Source organism: Perissodus microlepis, chromosome 23 (genome assembly GCF_051167445.1).
Source record: "Perissodus microlepis isolate ML-2025 ecotype Zambia chromosome 23, ASM5116744v1, whole genome shotgun sequence".
Lineage (NCBI taxonomy): Eukaryota > Metazoa > Chordata > Actinopteri > Cichliformes > Cichlidae > Perissodus > Perissodus microlepis.
In genome coordinates this window covers 39294145-39310482 of record NC_140482.1, presented here as the reverse complement: position 1 = coordinate 39310482, position 16338 = coordinate 39294145, and the positions used below count along the sequence as shown (strand labels likewise).

Here is a 16338-nt window from a genome sequence, read left to right as displayed (position 1 = left end):
GTAACCAGCACTCTGGCAAAGACAAAGACAAAAGCTACAATGATAACTTTCTCTTCCACAGATAGTCATGCACAACTGTAATTAGGAGTGGGTTATATAGCCTCAAAATGACATCACAATTTTTCAAGAAAATTTGCGTAAATGACAATACTAAAAAAAAAAACCTGAACAATGTTTTATTGATGCTTGCAGTAAGTGCAAGTAAACAACTAAGTAAACAAGGTGCTGGCAGCTGCGTTATTGTAGTAGCTCCACAGTGTTGTGGTTTACACAACACACCTTACACAAAAATGTACACCAGTGTTTATATGAATAACTATAATGACTAAATGTTCTTTTCTATCAGGAGACTCAAGTTGCAACACTGCTGGGACTATGCACAGGTGGTACTTGTTTTCTTTTAGACAGCCACTACAAAAATTAGGTAACCTAACAGACTCAATTGACTGTTACACAGAACAAACACTTTTAACATTAACTTTCAGTATTTTTTTTTTTTTTAAATGCTACTAAATGTTATGACTTTACAGTTTTTCCTGTTTCTGTACCTGATATCTATCCACTTCTGTCCTCTAATCAAGGTAGACTCAAGTATTCATCTCTATCTGTAAACAAGTTCAACATGTTACTGTGTCTTCATGGTGAAAGTGACAAATAAAAACTCCCCAGTGTCTCTCACATACACACTTGCAATTTTTCACAGTAAGGAAATAACTAAATTGTAACCAGACGGCACAAAAGTACTTGTACGCAAACGTTGTCAAATTCTAAGCCCATTTGTTCTTACTAAGGAAATTTTCAGAGGTATGAACACTACACAACCTAAAAGAGTTGGTTTTCTGAAGCTTGAAAACATGCAAAACTAGAGGACTGCCAGTAGCTTTTGGACTTAGCGTTCCTGACAGATCTGACCGGCCTGCTCGATGAATTTAATTTAGAACTGCGGGGTGAGGATAAAGATGAAATCACCATGATCAGTTCAGTGAACACATTTAAAGCAAGCAGTCAAGTACGCTGCCACCCTGTGACCCGAGGAAATCCTCATATGCAGGCAGAACTTTAATGTCAACCCATTCTTGCCGCTTGACAGTGCACGTTATGAAGAGGAAGTCCAAAACATCTTGTCAAAACAGGAGTAGCGCTACACTGCATTTGAATCCATCGAGCCTCTTGGCAGCTATCGGTTTTCTGTTTGATGCAAGTATTGATGTAGATTACACTGGCTCTAAAGTTGCGTAACTGTTTAAACTGGATTGCTCTGCTACTAAGAACAAGGTGTTTTCTATACATTAGGGTTCAATTTAGTACATCTGCAATAAATGCAGGGTTTGGGAATGGATTACGAGGGAAAGGGGGAGTGGTCTCCCAAGCTCATGAGAGCCACCTTGAACTGCAGTTTGTTAGTGAAGCAATAATTCAAATCTGCTTTCTCTCACATGAAATTCAGCAGTTTTAAATACACATAAAGAATAACAGATTTGTGTCCTGTGTAATGTTTGATTTGTAGTACTGTGTTTAATCTACAGGGTAGACCTCAGAGAGCTCCATGCTCCATGCTGGACCTGCACTTTCCAAAATATGTAACTACACGTTGTAGCTACACAAACCTCAACAACTGTGAAAGGTCTGTTTGTAACTGAAGCATATTAATTAGCACAAAGACAAACAAAATGTAAGAGGCTGTAATTGTATCTGATTTGGTTATTATGCTAATAAAATGGTTGTAGACAAATACGTTTTTTTCCTCTTGCTTTCATACCTCTGATAAACTCTCTGCTTTAGGAGATATTCATAAGGATAAACAGAGACTTATGTATTCTCAGATTTGCAGATGGCATTGAAAATAACATAATTTAGCTGAGGTTTCTTGGGACTCTGTGCTTATGAAGGGTTTCACCGATCTGACAAGCCAGACTGCAACCAGAGGTTCCCAAATCCTTCCATCCTACTTCTGAAGACTCACATCAGTGGCAGCAGCAGCACAGTGCAGCATAATCAGGCTGCCACACAGACTGCCAAAGGGCAAAGCATTCGTGTCAGAAGACATTCTGGTTTCGGCTTCAGCAAACAACCCTTACCCTTTCAACAGTAAGAGAACTAGCGGTGGCAACAAAATGTTGCCAGAGAAAAACAGAGGGCATGATTCATAACAGCGAAGCAAAAGTCTTTTTGCTGTTTGTTGTGTTTACCTGGATCTATCACTCTGTTACTTTCACCTTTGCAGGGGGCAAAAACTGGAGGCCATCAAAAGGTTTCTCATAACACAATGGAGAAGGTTTCCAATGTAATTTTAAGTCACATGTAAGCCCAGAAAGAATGAAAAAACATACTTATTTAATTTAATTTTCTAGCTAATAGAATCAGGGCTCTAAAGCCATACTGACACAACTGCAGTGACAGGTGACACAGTTCTGCCAGTCACTAAACATAAATGTTTGACCAAAGGGCTGAGAGTCTTCCTCACTGATGAATGCATGCCCTGGACTAGTATCTGTTACCATGGAAACTTGGAATTTAGGAGAACAGAGATGTGCATTTTCCACTCATAAAAATAAATAAATAAATAAAATAGAAAAAAAAAAATCACCCACCTGCATGTAACAGTGCACAGCTCAATTTGCCTAAATGCCTGCTTTTTGGCATTTTGGAGAATGAAACTAAATGGCACAAGGAAGTGAAAGCAGCGTGTGGTTATGAAACGTGACAGCATTCAACTGAGGTGTTTGATTTGGATGATTTTCAGTGCAATCATCTGGGAGAAAAAAAAGTTTAACAGCTTTTCAATGCAAATATTACAAATACTGCCATGTCGAGTCCACACGTCCTCTACAGAACTAAACGGTGGCAGTTAGAAACCAACACTGTGCTACTGCCCCACAAACGCTGCTTCTTCTCACAAAAAAAAACGCAACTCTGTTTAATTGCAGCCAAGAAACAAGTCACATGCGTAATCTCCTCTCTCCCCGACTCAACCTGCATGCGTAAACACGTAGCAGACAACAGTGCTTAAATGAAAAGCCACTTACTGAGTGCCTTGATTGTGGAAACATCATGTCAGTTCCTTGTTTGTTGCTCTCCTTCCTAAACACGATGTTTATATTTCCCCTTGCGTTGCTCTTTCTTTTGTCCAAAGCTAGCCCAGCCGTACACAGGAGCTGTCCAGCGTTAGCAGGATGACTAGCTAACAGTAGCTAGGGGACTCCCCCCACCCCACCACCTCTTTTACACAAAATAAATAAATATAAAATTAAGCCGGTTATAAGTGATGCACTTTGCGGCCGTTAGAGAGGCAAAAGAGTCGGTGTCCTATCTGGGTTGTCCCGACCCCGTATTTACTGCTTTAGCGTGAGCAGGAAAGCACCATCAGTGCTGGCTAAAGCTAGCTAATTCTTCAAAAGCTGTCAGTCAAAATGATTCATCGCCGTTGTAAGCTTTCCGCTTTAACGCACGAGCAGCAGCGTCGCGAGCTCAGCGCAGGTAAATTAATAACGCCGTGCGTGCAGTAAATGTCTTGATGCAGCCCGCGAGTGGCGCGGAAGGTGAACGCCGACCGTGTTTCGCCTCGTGCCGTTGGCCCCCTCACAGCTCGCAGCTCGCTCCCCGCAGCCAGCTGCCGCCACAGGGATGAAAAAAGTGAAGAAGAAATCTCAGAAATAACAAAATGTCTGCGGGTTCGTTTCAAGTTCAATCCCGTTTGGTCCAACGGCAACAATTGAGTCGCGTGAGTGGAGGGAGCGAGAGAGAGAGAGGGAGGGGGGATAAAAATAAATTAAAATCGCCGCTAACGCTGAAACTGCAACGCTGCCCGGCTTGGACTTTAACTCTCAGTGTTTATCCCCTCTTGAACGGAGGGAGTGCGGGAGGATCGGCAGCGGAGCCAGAAAGTCAGCCCCTTCCCGAAGCTGGTGGGTAGGCAAAGGCGACGCTGCTGGGCTGAACGCCCCACACAGAAACACAACGGATAGATGCGCGGAGAGCAGCTCTACACCCCGCGGATCTACAGCAGCAGGCCCAAGTCTGAGCAAGCAGCGCCTCATGCGGACAGGTCAGCACACACAGGCTCGCCCCACTCACCACTGGAGGTTTGTGTGCCATAGTTTATCGCCAAGAATAACGAGCAATTATTACATTAAAAAATCTAACATTTAAAAAATAGCTTTTAGTTGTTAGACAAACATCAGCCCGCGGACAAGAATCGGTCCGAGAACCACTTAATCCAGCCCATCAATGGCTTTGAAACATTTGAATGAGGGAATCAAATTTAGACTTACATTTTTACAACCTCCTACTGATACAGAACTCCCCTATGTCCACTCACACTACCCCAAAGTACACAGACAATAATGTAACTGAAAAGTTGTTGTTTTTTTAAACTACTACAGAAACTTTTTTAAAAAGCAGGTCCACACTTACAATTCATACATCAAGCAGTCATACTTGACAGAGTTAGAAAAGCTGAGAATTTTAAGTGCTTAAATTGCACTTCTTTTTTCTTAAATTAAGATATCTCAGGGATTAAATGTGTAATTAAACTACTTTGCACTGACAGAAACAGAAGTTTCACTGGTTCGGCCCACGTAATATCAAAGTAAACGATGTAAAATGGACATCCCTGTTGTAGAGAGCTGAACTGAAGAAATCTATTATGTGAACTCTCTACTCTACTGGGAGCAAATGACTGTTATTTACCTTTAAATTCAAAGTTCTGGGCATAGAACTTAATAGAACCACAGCGAGTGTGTTTTATACTTTTAAGAGTGAAGTTATGAAAATTCCTTAACTCTACGGTAAGATGCAAAAGTTCTGAATCAGCCCTCGTTGCTTTGTTTTGTTAGGAAAAATGGGACAATTCAATAAGTGACTGCACCGAAGTGGAAACATGCATGGAAATACTGTATGCGAGGCAAAAACAGTCTGGAAGCTTGAAATTCAGTCTGTAGTTTGACCACCTTTGTTCTTCAACAGTGTGAAGCCTCTTTGGCTTTCTTTGAATCACCTTTTAGGGCAAAACACTTATAGCTGTGAAACTGTCATCTTAAAATTCAAAGAGTTTATTTGTTTTTGCGTCAGACTGGTGGCAACAAAGTGCTCAAAGATACACTTTAAAACTGATTATTTGCCAAGTTGTCTGTTATGTGTAGACAACTGTGTATCATCCCTTCAGTTAGGGGCCTTTTGTATGCTTGAATGATTCATAGGTCAGTGTTAAGTGGCATAACAAAACAAAAAATAATATTCCTCTGAAAATGGTCAAGGACAAGACTGAAAAAGCATCAGCTGTAGAAACTATTCAAGACCACTTTAAAAATTGCAATAAAGTCTGGCTCCTTAGAAACAAAATAAGCATCAAGCACCTCGTTCATGTACTTTCCTAATATCAAACCACGCCTGAGCCAGTGACAGCGTCTATACAGCATCTTACCTGGGCTAAAGACAACAAGAACTGTTCAGTTAGCACATTTTCTCTTGGAAAATAAAGGCGAGGCTCAGAATCCAGGCGTCTGAAGTCCAGTGAACGTTTTCCAGTCTGATGATTTGAGGTGTCATCTGCTTGTGTTGGCGCTTGCTGCGTTTTACCAAGTCCAAAGTCAACACAGCGTATGACAATATTTTAGAGCACTTTACGGTGATGCTAAATTCCTTTTTCAGCAGGACACAGCACCTGCCCACAGTGCTAAAACCACCACCAAATGGTTTGCTGACCATCTTATTACTGTACTTGATTGGCCAGCTCACACACCTGACTCAAACCCCACAGAGAGGAGGATAAGAAAAATCAAACTTTGGTTCAGTAACACCTCCGCAGCGGCACACGCTGATCGTATCCACTGCATCAATTTGGGGTAACTCATGGTAAATGAGGCTGAACCAAATACTGAATATATATATTTATATGCATTTCACAAGTTGGGATTTCCATACTTCAAAACCCATTTTAGGACGTCTTAATCTAAGATTTAAAAGGCGCTAAAAGTAATTTAAAAATAAATATGTGTGCTGTGTTATCAAAATAGTTTTGTGAAAAGTAGTGTGCGATTACCTTCAAGAGTCAAAATGATTTAATGTTACCCAGTCACTTGAGCACTTGTTTGTTAATATCCATTTTCACTAAACAGTATCCTACCTTAAGACTGCAGAGAGAGGTCGCTGCTTTCCAAAGGGCACCAGTATTTATTTATTTTCCAATCCATGTGGATAAAATGCATTCAGAAATTACACAAGACCTTAAATGGTGGAATATTCAAGTCACTATTTTAAAAAATACTTGAGAATAAAAGTACAGGGATGCAAGAAGAGAGTATAGGAACATATTTTATTCCAATTTAAAACATTTAAAGGAGAAGGCTATGTAAAAATCATCATGTATGAATGAGGTTCAGGCAACAGTGGTTGAAATGAAACATACAAATAGAGAAATATGGCTAAAATACTGTAAATCAATAAACCATTAGGACCCTTTTCTCGAGGGCGTTGCATGAATAGAGTATCTCACCCCCCACTCCCTCCCCCAACCTGACAAAATGCATGCAGTTAAAATGACACTTATTTTTAAAAACAGCAGTTCATCATTAATCTTAAATATAGAATAAAACTGTCCTTTTTGCTAATTAAATCACACACTTAGTGTTTGCTTTAAAAACTGGACCACGAAATCCACAGGTCCTCTGAATTTTTTCCACAACATTGGCACTTGTTAAGAGTCTGGCTTTACAAAGAAAAGGGGATTGGCACACTCATTGTACAGAATTTACATTTGGTATACTTTAAAACAAACAAACAAACAAAAAAAATACATTACTTTCAATTTGTACACCACTACACAAAATTTGAATTGTCTGAAAAGAAAAATCATGTCAGGTGGTCCTAAATACGGTGTGTCAACCTTACAAAAGGGGAGAAAAAAAAGATGCAAAGAGCTTTTTAATATCACTATATCCATCCCTGAAACCAGAATGGACCTCAAGCATAAGCAACACACACACACACACACACACACACACACACACACACACACACACACACACACACCCCTCAGAGTACCAACGAGCGTGCTTGAATGGACAAGTTGCATGAACGCAGGCCCATTGCAGCGGTGTATTTTCAGTGCCTTTGACCCAGGGAAACAATACAGTCCAATCAAATAAAGGAGATAAGAGAGAGCGCAGAATGGCAGATGTAAACACGCAGCATATTCAACCACCAAAAACACAATGGCCATTTCAGTACCTTCATCTGGCAAGTTTTTCAATAAATACAATTTAAAAAGAAAAAAAAAAGAAGAAAGAAATGAGGCTCAACATGCAAGCTTCATTTGCAAACTAAAACCACAAGTAAGACTCAATTAAATGCTGCAATAACTTTCACTGCACAGGCCTGGGTCAAGTTATAAACAGGTTTTTGAAGCTTTTGCTTAACACAGAATTTGCTTGGCACACCATTTTGTACTGGATTGTCATGTGAGTCTTTGTTAAAATGCATTGTGTGTAGAATAAAGCAAAGTAGATATAAAAGAAAAGGATTTTTAAAAATAACCGAACCGGCTTTTCTGACGGCTCTGGTCATTGGTAGTGTAACCATGGGACTCTGTGTTAGCGTAAAAATCCACGTCGTCAGCGAGTGGAAACCGACGCCACCCTGCTGACACCAGAGGCTGAACACAACCTTCGTTTCGTGTTTTTACCGTCTGCAGGACAGTATTTTCTCAAGGTTGCAAGCCACGGCTCAAGGGAACAGCGTTTCCTGAACGTGCCTTTCTGTGGCATCCAAAAGGCCAGCTTCAGTCAGTCAGCATCACATGGGCAAGTGGGTCAAAAATAAAGGCTTTGAAATGTTTCTTGAAGCACCAAAGATTAACCATTTACCATCTAAAACAAAGTAAAGATTACAGTCCAGCAGGGTAAGTTTAATCTGCCCCTGCCGCCTCTTTCAATGTGCACTTAAGGTCAAAATATCCCAGCATTCTCTCTCCCCCTCCCGTCCCCATGCAGCCAGTGTCAAAGTCAAGCATGAAAACACTACCAATGAAGAGGCAAATATGTAAAAGCACAGAGGAAAACTTTGCATCGCTGATTTCAGCACATAATTCATAATGGGATCACCTGGGTGATAAGGTCGAATAGAAAAGACACTAAAAACATCCTATTGCAACTTAAGAAACCCAACTTCCTTTAGTTATTCTCTTGAAGGTAAAAAAACAAAAAAAAAACAAAAAACAAAAAAACGGGGGGTGGGGGGGTGGGTACCTAAACGGCCACCAGCCGTCTATCAGGCTTCTGTGGACTGCTGCTCTCAAAAGGATGTCAACACGCTCCTGATTCAGGCACCCTCCCGGCTAATTAATTGCGCCTTTTGCTCTACACCATTCAGATTCCTTCCATTTCTACCAAAGCTGCTAAGAGTAGCCCTTGTGATGAGAAAGTCATGAAAAATTACCTGAATTACATAGTGAAGACAAAAACAAAAAAGCCACATATCAACTCTCGGCTTTATGGAATATTTAAACTACTATCGGGCAAGACGCACAATATGGGATTGGTACCAAGAGCAAACGCATATCCTTAAAGATTACAAAAAGTACAAGCATCTCTGAACAGTAAATATTTAACCACCAAGTAATTTTTTGTCTGTTTTTCATTTTCCTATTTGCATAAAGCACAAACCTGACACAGAAACCTTTTTTTTTTTTTCCTTTTTCCTATGTCAAGCACTTCAAAAACAGAACTGCAACAACTAAATATATGAAGTATCATTAGAAACAGAACACTTGTCCATAAAATAGTTTGATATTTTACAGCAGTATAAAATCTACTCCCAACTTTGATGTTGAAAAAACAAAAAAAACAAAAACAAAAGAGCTGAAACTAGGGACAACGTCTCATTTACTATATCAATAACAAATAGATCCAATTGATAAATTAGACATACAAAAAAAAAAAAAAGAAAAATTTATGATTGTGACAGTTTAATCAAATGTTGGCTGATTAATATGGCAAAAATGAAGGCGATTACAGGAGAGGAAAAAGCCATTTGCATGATCATAACCAAAGTTGTGACTGAAGCAAACTGGCAGCGCAAAAGCTTTATTTCATCCAAAATATGACTGCTGCACCAGTTTAATCTGATGCCATCATTCACACATTGTGCACAAGAAAGTTATCCTCACACAAATAAAAATCACAGTACTGTTACACGTGTGATTGAGACAACATAAAGAAATGCCACACAAAGTGAGGTGTTACGCTGTTAAACATCTGGAACGATCCAACTCGGGAGAAAACCTTCACTTAGTTTTTGGCAAAAACCAGCTCCCAAATATGTTTCTTAGTATCTGAACTAGTTAAGGGATTAAAACGATACTGGCAATGTTACTGTATTTACAGAAAAATGGAGGTGGTTTTAATTTGGCAAAGTGATAGAGAATTACAGGGGAGCTGGTGTACAGTACGTAAAATACTGGTAGTGTTGTCTCAGTATAAAATCAGGGGCACTGAATAATAAACAGAACCTGACCACTCCTGAAAGGGTTCCTTTGAGTAGTCGTCGTCGATCGGTTTAATTAGCGAACAACAGAAGAATTAATGACGTTAATATAGATTAAAATATTGAAAGTCAAAAGAGAACATGTAGTCATCTCTGTGTAGCACTCACTCTGTGTGAGCAGCATGAAAACTTTATTTACATTCAACAGAGCTTCTATGCTCTCATTTAGGGCACGTAACCCCCCAGAAAGAGTTAAAAGAACACATCATGGACAATTCAAGACCCAGGAGAACCAAGTACCTCTCTGCACCCCAGCACTGTCTGATTAATTCGTTACCCTCTGCAGATGAGCAGAGTCCAGTGTGTGCCACCTGGCCTCAAGCCCTCAGGCTGTAGTGTATAGCATGCATGGGTTAAATAACTATGGGAGAGAGCCCTTTGTCCGTAAAAGCTTAGTCTACCGGGAGATGGTCCTCTACCCACCTCTGACACACGAGCGCAAGTGAGACTGTAGTGTAGAGAAAGAAAAACGTGAGCCACGGCAAGGGCCGAACGAGGAGCGCCGGAGTAGAGAACAACCTCCCAAGAGGTGACAAATGGAGGGAGTGTTATATCTGAATGTGTTTCATGTGTGATTGTGCAAGACAAGCAGTTAATAAAACCAAAAAAACAGAGTCCTTAAAACTGGGCAAAACAGCAACCAAGGGTCTGAGTGAAGAGATAGGGCAGAATATGGATAGTGTTGGTCTGGTAAAAGCACAAAGCAATGCTCATCTCTTTACGAGTACATTTCATGCAGATGTGGACACTGCATTGAGTGTGGGGGCTGTGGGTGTCTTGCTTGCACTCTAACCATCTGTCTTTCCAATTTTCCTTCACACCAGGTTGTATTCTTTGAGGTTGAGCTGCAGGATGGTGTCTTTGACGGCCGCAAAGACGAAACGGATGTTCTCCGTGTCGGTGGCGCACGTGAAATGGGAGTAGATTATCTTGTCACTATCTGGGTTCAAGTCCACAAACATCTTCAAGATGAACTCCCGACCTGCCTGCGCGTCCCGCTGAGGACCTGGAAGGAGGACAGAGTGGTGTAGTTAAATGTATTCGCTATGAATGAGCGAGGAGGAAAGGATTCACTAAAACAAAAATAAAAGACACTTGGGTGACAGGTTGCTCAATAAGAGAGCGATGTGACATTTTACAGGAATATATTAGTTTGTATTGTAGTACAGCATCATGGCCATAAGGTGTCAGTCTACAATAAAAAAAAAAATTAAAAAAAACAAAAAAAAAAAAACCTCAAGCGTGCACATCACATCCTTCACTCTTTGAAACACTCTTGTTTACAAGTCAACTCCTTACCATCAAACTCTGGGAAGTAATCAACCAGGTGAGAATACATGATCTTCTCTTCCAGCAGGTCCTTCTTGTTAAGGAACAGGATCACAGAGGAGTTCTGGAACCAGGGATATGTGATGATGGTCCTGAACAGAGCTTTACTCTCCTCCATGCGGTTCTAACAACGAAACAAGGACGTTAAAGAGAGCGATGTGTTCAGAACGCTTCACTTTCAGATTCACTCAACACTGAAAGCAACCAAATTGTAAAGCAGACCATTTATCCAAAACCTGCAATTATATGGCATTTCTGTTTCTTTCTAATAAAGGTCAGTAACGATGACAGTGTAACTTGCAAGTGCTTTTGGCAACAGTGGCTTTGTAATCTGAGATTTTTAGTAGATACACTTATTATTTCAATTGAAAAACAGGTCTCATCTTTAGAGTTTCAGAATATTTACAGTGACCTCTGACCTTCACCAATATTTGAACTTGTTTTGAGTTTAGCAGATGTACTCATGGTATCAACTTGAAAATCCTACATCAATTTGTTTGAGTTCTTGTGCTCAAAATTCAGCGTCCATGCTGTCCAGCCAACCAGGTGACAACAATACCCTACATCAGTCTTTCATGCCTAAGGAGTAAAAATGCTGCAATGAAATTTTGAAAAATGCACTAGCCTGACGCAGCAACTCAAAAACGGTACTCAGCAGTTTGTATGGCCCTCACATTCTTGTATGCATGCCTGACAACATCGTGGCGACTTGACAGAGTCAGACGGATCGAAACACAATGTCCCAGAGGAGTTCTGTTGGATTTAAAGCAGGCGAGTGTGGGGGCAGGTCAGCGGTATCAAATCCTTCATCTTCCAGGAACTGCCTGCTTAGTCTCTCCACACAGGGCCAGCTACTGTCGTGCACCAGGAGGAACCCAGGAGCCACTTCACCAGCATAGGATCTGACAGTAGGTCCAAAGATTTCATGCTGATACCTAATGGCAGTCGGGGTGCAGATGACTAGACTGCAGAGGTGTGTACACCCCTCTATGGATGTGCCTCCCCAGACCATCTCTGACCACTAAACCAGCCATGCTGATCAATGTTACAGGCAGCATAACATTCTCCACACTTTCTCAAGATCCTTTCAAATTGGTAACACTGGTGGAAGCGCACACGCACTAAAAATTATCAGTAACCTGTGAAAGCATTCTGGGGGTCGTCTCATGGTTGCCCCTTTAGTACACCTGTTAACTTCATGTTTGGTGTTAATACTGAAACTAATTAACAACCACCTCTATTCAATCAACCAAATCAGTATGCCTAAAGATTAATCTGAAACTGTACTCTGATTAAAACCAGTTCCTTTACCGTGCATTAACTTATTCAAACAAATCTGAAAAAATGTGACACGCACACACAGAATTTAGAAAAATTAGACATCGTCTGGCTCTCTCAGATTTAAAAAAAAAAAAACAACCCTTAAATTTAAAAATCCTTGCCAGCGTTACTCATGCAGGGTCATTCATTACATCATGGCGAGACACGAGACAATCCTGGACAGACTCGATGAAATCAAAGGCAAAGAAAACTCCTGTCAGGCTTGAACTGGTCCAAAAGGGTCAAACTCTCAGTCTTGAGCTTGTCATCACAGCAGGATAATCTCTGCACACTGAAGTCTGCCAAGCTTTGTCTTAGCTGGTAACCTTTCATTAAACAAGTTTAATAATAGCATCATGATTGTCTGGTGTTTGGTATTACCTCTTAGAGTCTGAACATTAAAGGGGGGGAAAAATGACTGTAAAAATTAAACCACATCCCCGTCCAGTAGATCCGTCTGTCCAGTGAGGTGCCTGAACTGGCACTATACGTGTGTGCAGTTAAACTGGTAACAGAGCAGCCAGACGACTGGACCCTGGGATACTTGACTTGCAGCAGCTGCTATACTGATGTACAGCATCACAGCTGGCAGCTGGGTTTGGTTTATCATATGACCAGGTCAGAGAAAGGGTTTGTTGTCAGAGAGGAGCAGAGGGCACACAGAGGCTGATCACATTAGCTTTATTAGCGATAATTCTATCTGAACAGTCAGAAGCCAAAGCTGACGACACGGGCAAAATATCCCTGAAATAAACAGAAGACCTGCGTCCAGTTTGTTGTGAGAGATTTGATAAATTGTGTCTCATTCATGCGGACATACGAGTTAGTCTGATGACCTGCTTAGTGCTCTCTTGAAAGCTTCTTTGGTTGCTCCTATGTTCATATGGGGTCACCACAGAAGATGTTTGATTTGGTAGTTTTTCTTCTTTTTAAACAAAAGACGCCCTTCCTGAAGCTTTGCACATTAGGTAAATGTATTAACCACAACTACCTACTAAACTTTCTCCAATTCAAAAGGAGTCATTGAATAATTGTTCATTTGCATTGTTACTGCTCAACTATTGCTGTTAAAACAAGCTAACTGGCGCTGCATAGTACAGCTGCAGAGGTGTTTTACTGGAAAGCAGTTGATGAGTGCAGCAGGAGTAAACAAAAAAGTTAAACCTACAGCTGTGAGCTGCAAAAATCTAAATAAATGCACTTGCACTCCATCGTGGACATGCACAGCTGGAGACCCGATGGCTAAAAAGTCATTCTTGTTATACTTAAGGTGCCAGTACACCCTCAGTATTTGTCACTTCACCCACAGTCACAACATCACACAGTCAGTTCTATTTATGCCTGCTATTAAGCCACAGGTGGCTCCAATGTTCTCCTGAACAACAGGTTTCACTACTCAGACAATAACCGCCACATGATATTGGAAGAAGTCAAAACTGGAACCTCACAAAGTTTCATTTTTACAAAGTGTTGTAACATCTCCCTCTGTCTACTCTGTGACTTTGAGCTTGTCTACCAATATCATTAGAATGGCGGATGATGGCTTCAACCCAGCTGCGGCAGCAGCCGCAGCGTAACGCCGCAGGTTAGAAAGAGAAATTGCAATTTTCAGCATGCGCAACTCCGTGTTTTCGACGGGGGTAAGCATAAAAGCAGCCTTATGTATGCGCTTGAGGCACACTGCCTAGGGGGCATCTTTATTTAATTAAATAATAACTAATAATTTCTCTGGACGAGTGTGTGCGGGGACAAAAATGGACAGGCACGTGATGTCCACATGAACTCTCGCACTAACTTCCGATGATGAAATTCGCATCACTGGCACCTCAGTGGACTTTAAAGTAAGACTATAAGCTCTGCTTACTATTCAAGCACCCCAATAATTTAAGTACACAAACCCGAGCTTGCTCACAATTGCAAAATTCTGGAAATATCTTGATATCAAAACGAACTTTAAAGTTTATTAAGAGCACAGCATCAAAATGTTGTGTGAAATTACAAGTCTCTGTCTCACCTCATTGTCCGACTCCACCAGGACCTGGTCATATTCGCTGAGAGCAACCAAAAACATGATGGAGGTGACGTTCTCAAAGCAGTGGATCCACTTCCTCCTCTCCGACCTCTGACCCCCAACATCCACCATCCTGATTGGAACATGATGGGATGAAGGGCAGAGGGGAAAGAAAAATTTTAATTAGCTGCAAGTCTTTACTGGGTATAGTTTTCTAACTCACTAAATATTATACTCAGCATCCACTTTAACATTCGTTAAATCTTTGAGCTACTTTAATCAAATAAGACCTGAACTACAGAACGCCAGGGGTACGCATGTCCTGAAAACGTGTTCAGCCACATGCGTTACAAATAAATTAAATATTAATATTTAATCCTGAAGTGATTCAGCCAGGAACAAGACATGGATCTGAAGCACGTCAGGACAGAAATACATTTCAGAAAATGGATCTGTGCAAAGAGGATTCTAAATTTGTCATTTTCAGTGGCCAGTCAATAGATTTCAAGGACGCTGTGGTTACAACGGAAGCTCATTTCAAAATAAAAATTGTAGTAATGCAGTTCAAGCCAAGCAACCCAATATAAAAAGAAATGAATTTGCACTGTCTAATGACAGGGGAAAATGTTCCAAGGTGAACCAAAAGAAGCATGAGGAAGTGTATGCACACATACAAACACCATCTTCCTCTGAAAAGCGCAATGCAATAGAATCCATGCAGTATAACTAAAGTGTGTGGTGTCAATAAGGTGCTAAATGTGAAGGCATATAAGAGGAGCACAGAGAGTGGGGAGGAACAAGAATGCAGAATTAGGAAATGATTATTTTAAATAATCGGGAAGGGGGAAAAGTAAGAAGATGGAGGAAATTTCTTTAAGGCTCATCGTGTTGGCTTTAAATCTAAGGTCAGGAGATCTGGATCATGGATTAAAAAGCACTTCTGTTTGGCTCTGGGCTCTTCCAAAAAATAAATAAATAAAAAAATACAAATCAAGAAAATGAAAATGTAGAAACAACGAAGAACCTTTGGTGCTCGATACAGTGCCGGTCAAAAGTTTGGACACACCCACCCATTCTTGTGTGTCCAAACTTTTGACTGGCACTGTAAGAATGAAAGTGGGCCAGAAAGTTAAGTCTCAGCTCCATTTAAATAACATATGACACAGTGAAAGTTTGATGAGACAAAGGTGAACTGAGCAAGTCTGCCAGAAGAAATGACGGCATTGATAAATGGGGCCCTCCAAAAGCAAGCCTAAAATAAAACTCCTTTATATTAAATGACCTCCTTTGTTTTCCTCTAGCAAGGATGAGTGACCTACTTAGTTCCATAAGCTCTCCTATGCTGGATATTACTTCAAAAGCCAATTATGATGAAAAAAAAAAAGAAAAAGAAAAGAAACGGGCCTCATGGAGAGGTCCATCATGAAAGGACTCCTTGTTGCAGCAGCACCCCTGTCAGCTGCAAGTATCCTTGGAGTCCTACATGCGATTATTGCTTACAGATGCACATGTGAGCACTATGGATGAGTAGTTAGTCCTCCCAAGCAGCAAGTCAGCTTAGAGTCCACCTGGTGACATAACTGTTGCATTGTTGTGTAACGTTGAGGGACACGCTGCGTCTTCAATGAGCCTCCTATTCACCCACTGATGAGAGTATTCATCACTTGGACAAAAGCAGACCTCCACACACTCAGGTGTGAAGAATATAATCATGTTTACAACAAACTGAGCTGAGGAACTTGTCTTGCATCAAGTGTGCTGCATGCTCCACTGCAGAAATCACCAAATTAGCAATTTGTAATTGCACTCTTCTTCCATTAAAACCTGACATTTATTGCCTCTTCACATGCATTTTTCCTATGCATATATATTTTTTAATATGCTTCTTCAGTCTCAGCAAAAAACCTGATGTCACTGAGAACATGCAGTGATTCACCATCATCAGCACAGCCAAGCAGAGTAGAGCCTATTGGCCATCTGCAGCAGGGCTGCTGGGAACCTCTTCAACACAGCCTCATTGCAAGCAGAGTTATTTCTAGCCTTGCCAAGCGTAGGAGGGGGCTGACATGATGGCTTCCTATCGATTTGCACTCTTCTGTAATCACTTGCGTTTCCTGGGTCCATCAATCTGCTCATCC

General features: G+C 40.9%; 2 protein-coding genes across 5 annotated transcripts in view; both read right to left on the bottom strand.

Annotated features, from left to right (window-relative positions):
• tle5 (TLE family member 5, transcriptional modulator) overlaps positions 1-3984 on the bottom strand; it is a 55240-nt gene extending 51256 nt beyond the window's left edge. The window contains exon 1 of one of the 2 annotated variants that reach the window (XM_084920992.1): positions 3027-3984. In XM_084920992.1, the coding sequence (XP_084777118.1) occupies positions 3027-3053 (27 nt within the window). In that variant the 5' untranslated portion in view covers positions 3054-3984. The remainder of the gene's footprint in view (positions 1-3026) is intronic. The other variant, XM_084920991.1, reaches the window with a different exon arrangement.
• A 2310-nt stretch (positions 3985-6294) lies between these two features.
• The window catches only part of LOC146362133 (guanine nucleotide-binding protein G(q) subunit alpha-like), a 35714-nt gene continuing 25670 nt past the window's right edge, over positions 6295-16338 (bottom strand). For all 3 annotated transcript variants that reach the window (XM_084920931.1, XM_084920930.1, XM_084920929.1), the window contains 3 exons: positions 14204-14333; positions 10840-10993; positions 6295-10546 (listed from right to left, as the gene is read on the bottom strand). In XM_084920931.1, coding sequence (XP_084777057.1) covers positions 10356-10546; positions 10840-10993; positions 14204-14333 — 475 coding nt within the window. In that variant the 3' untranslated portion in view covers positions 6295-10355. The remainder of the gene's footprint in view (positions 10547-10839; positions 10994-14203; positions 14334-16338) is intronic.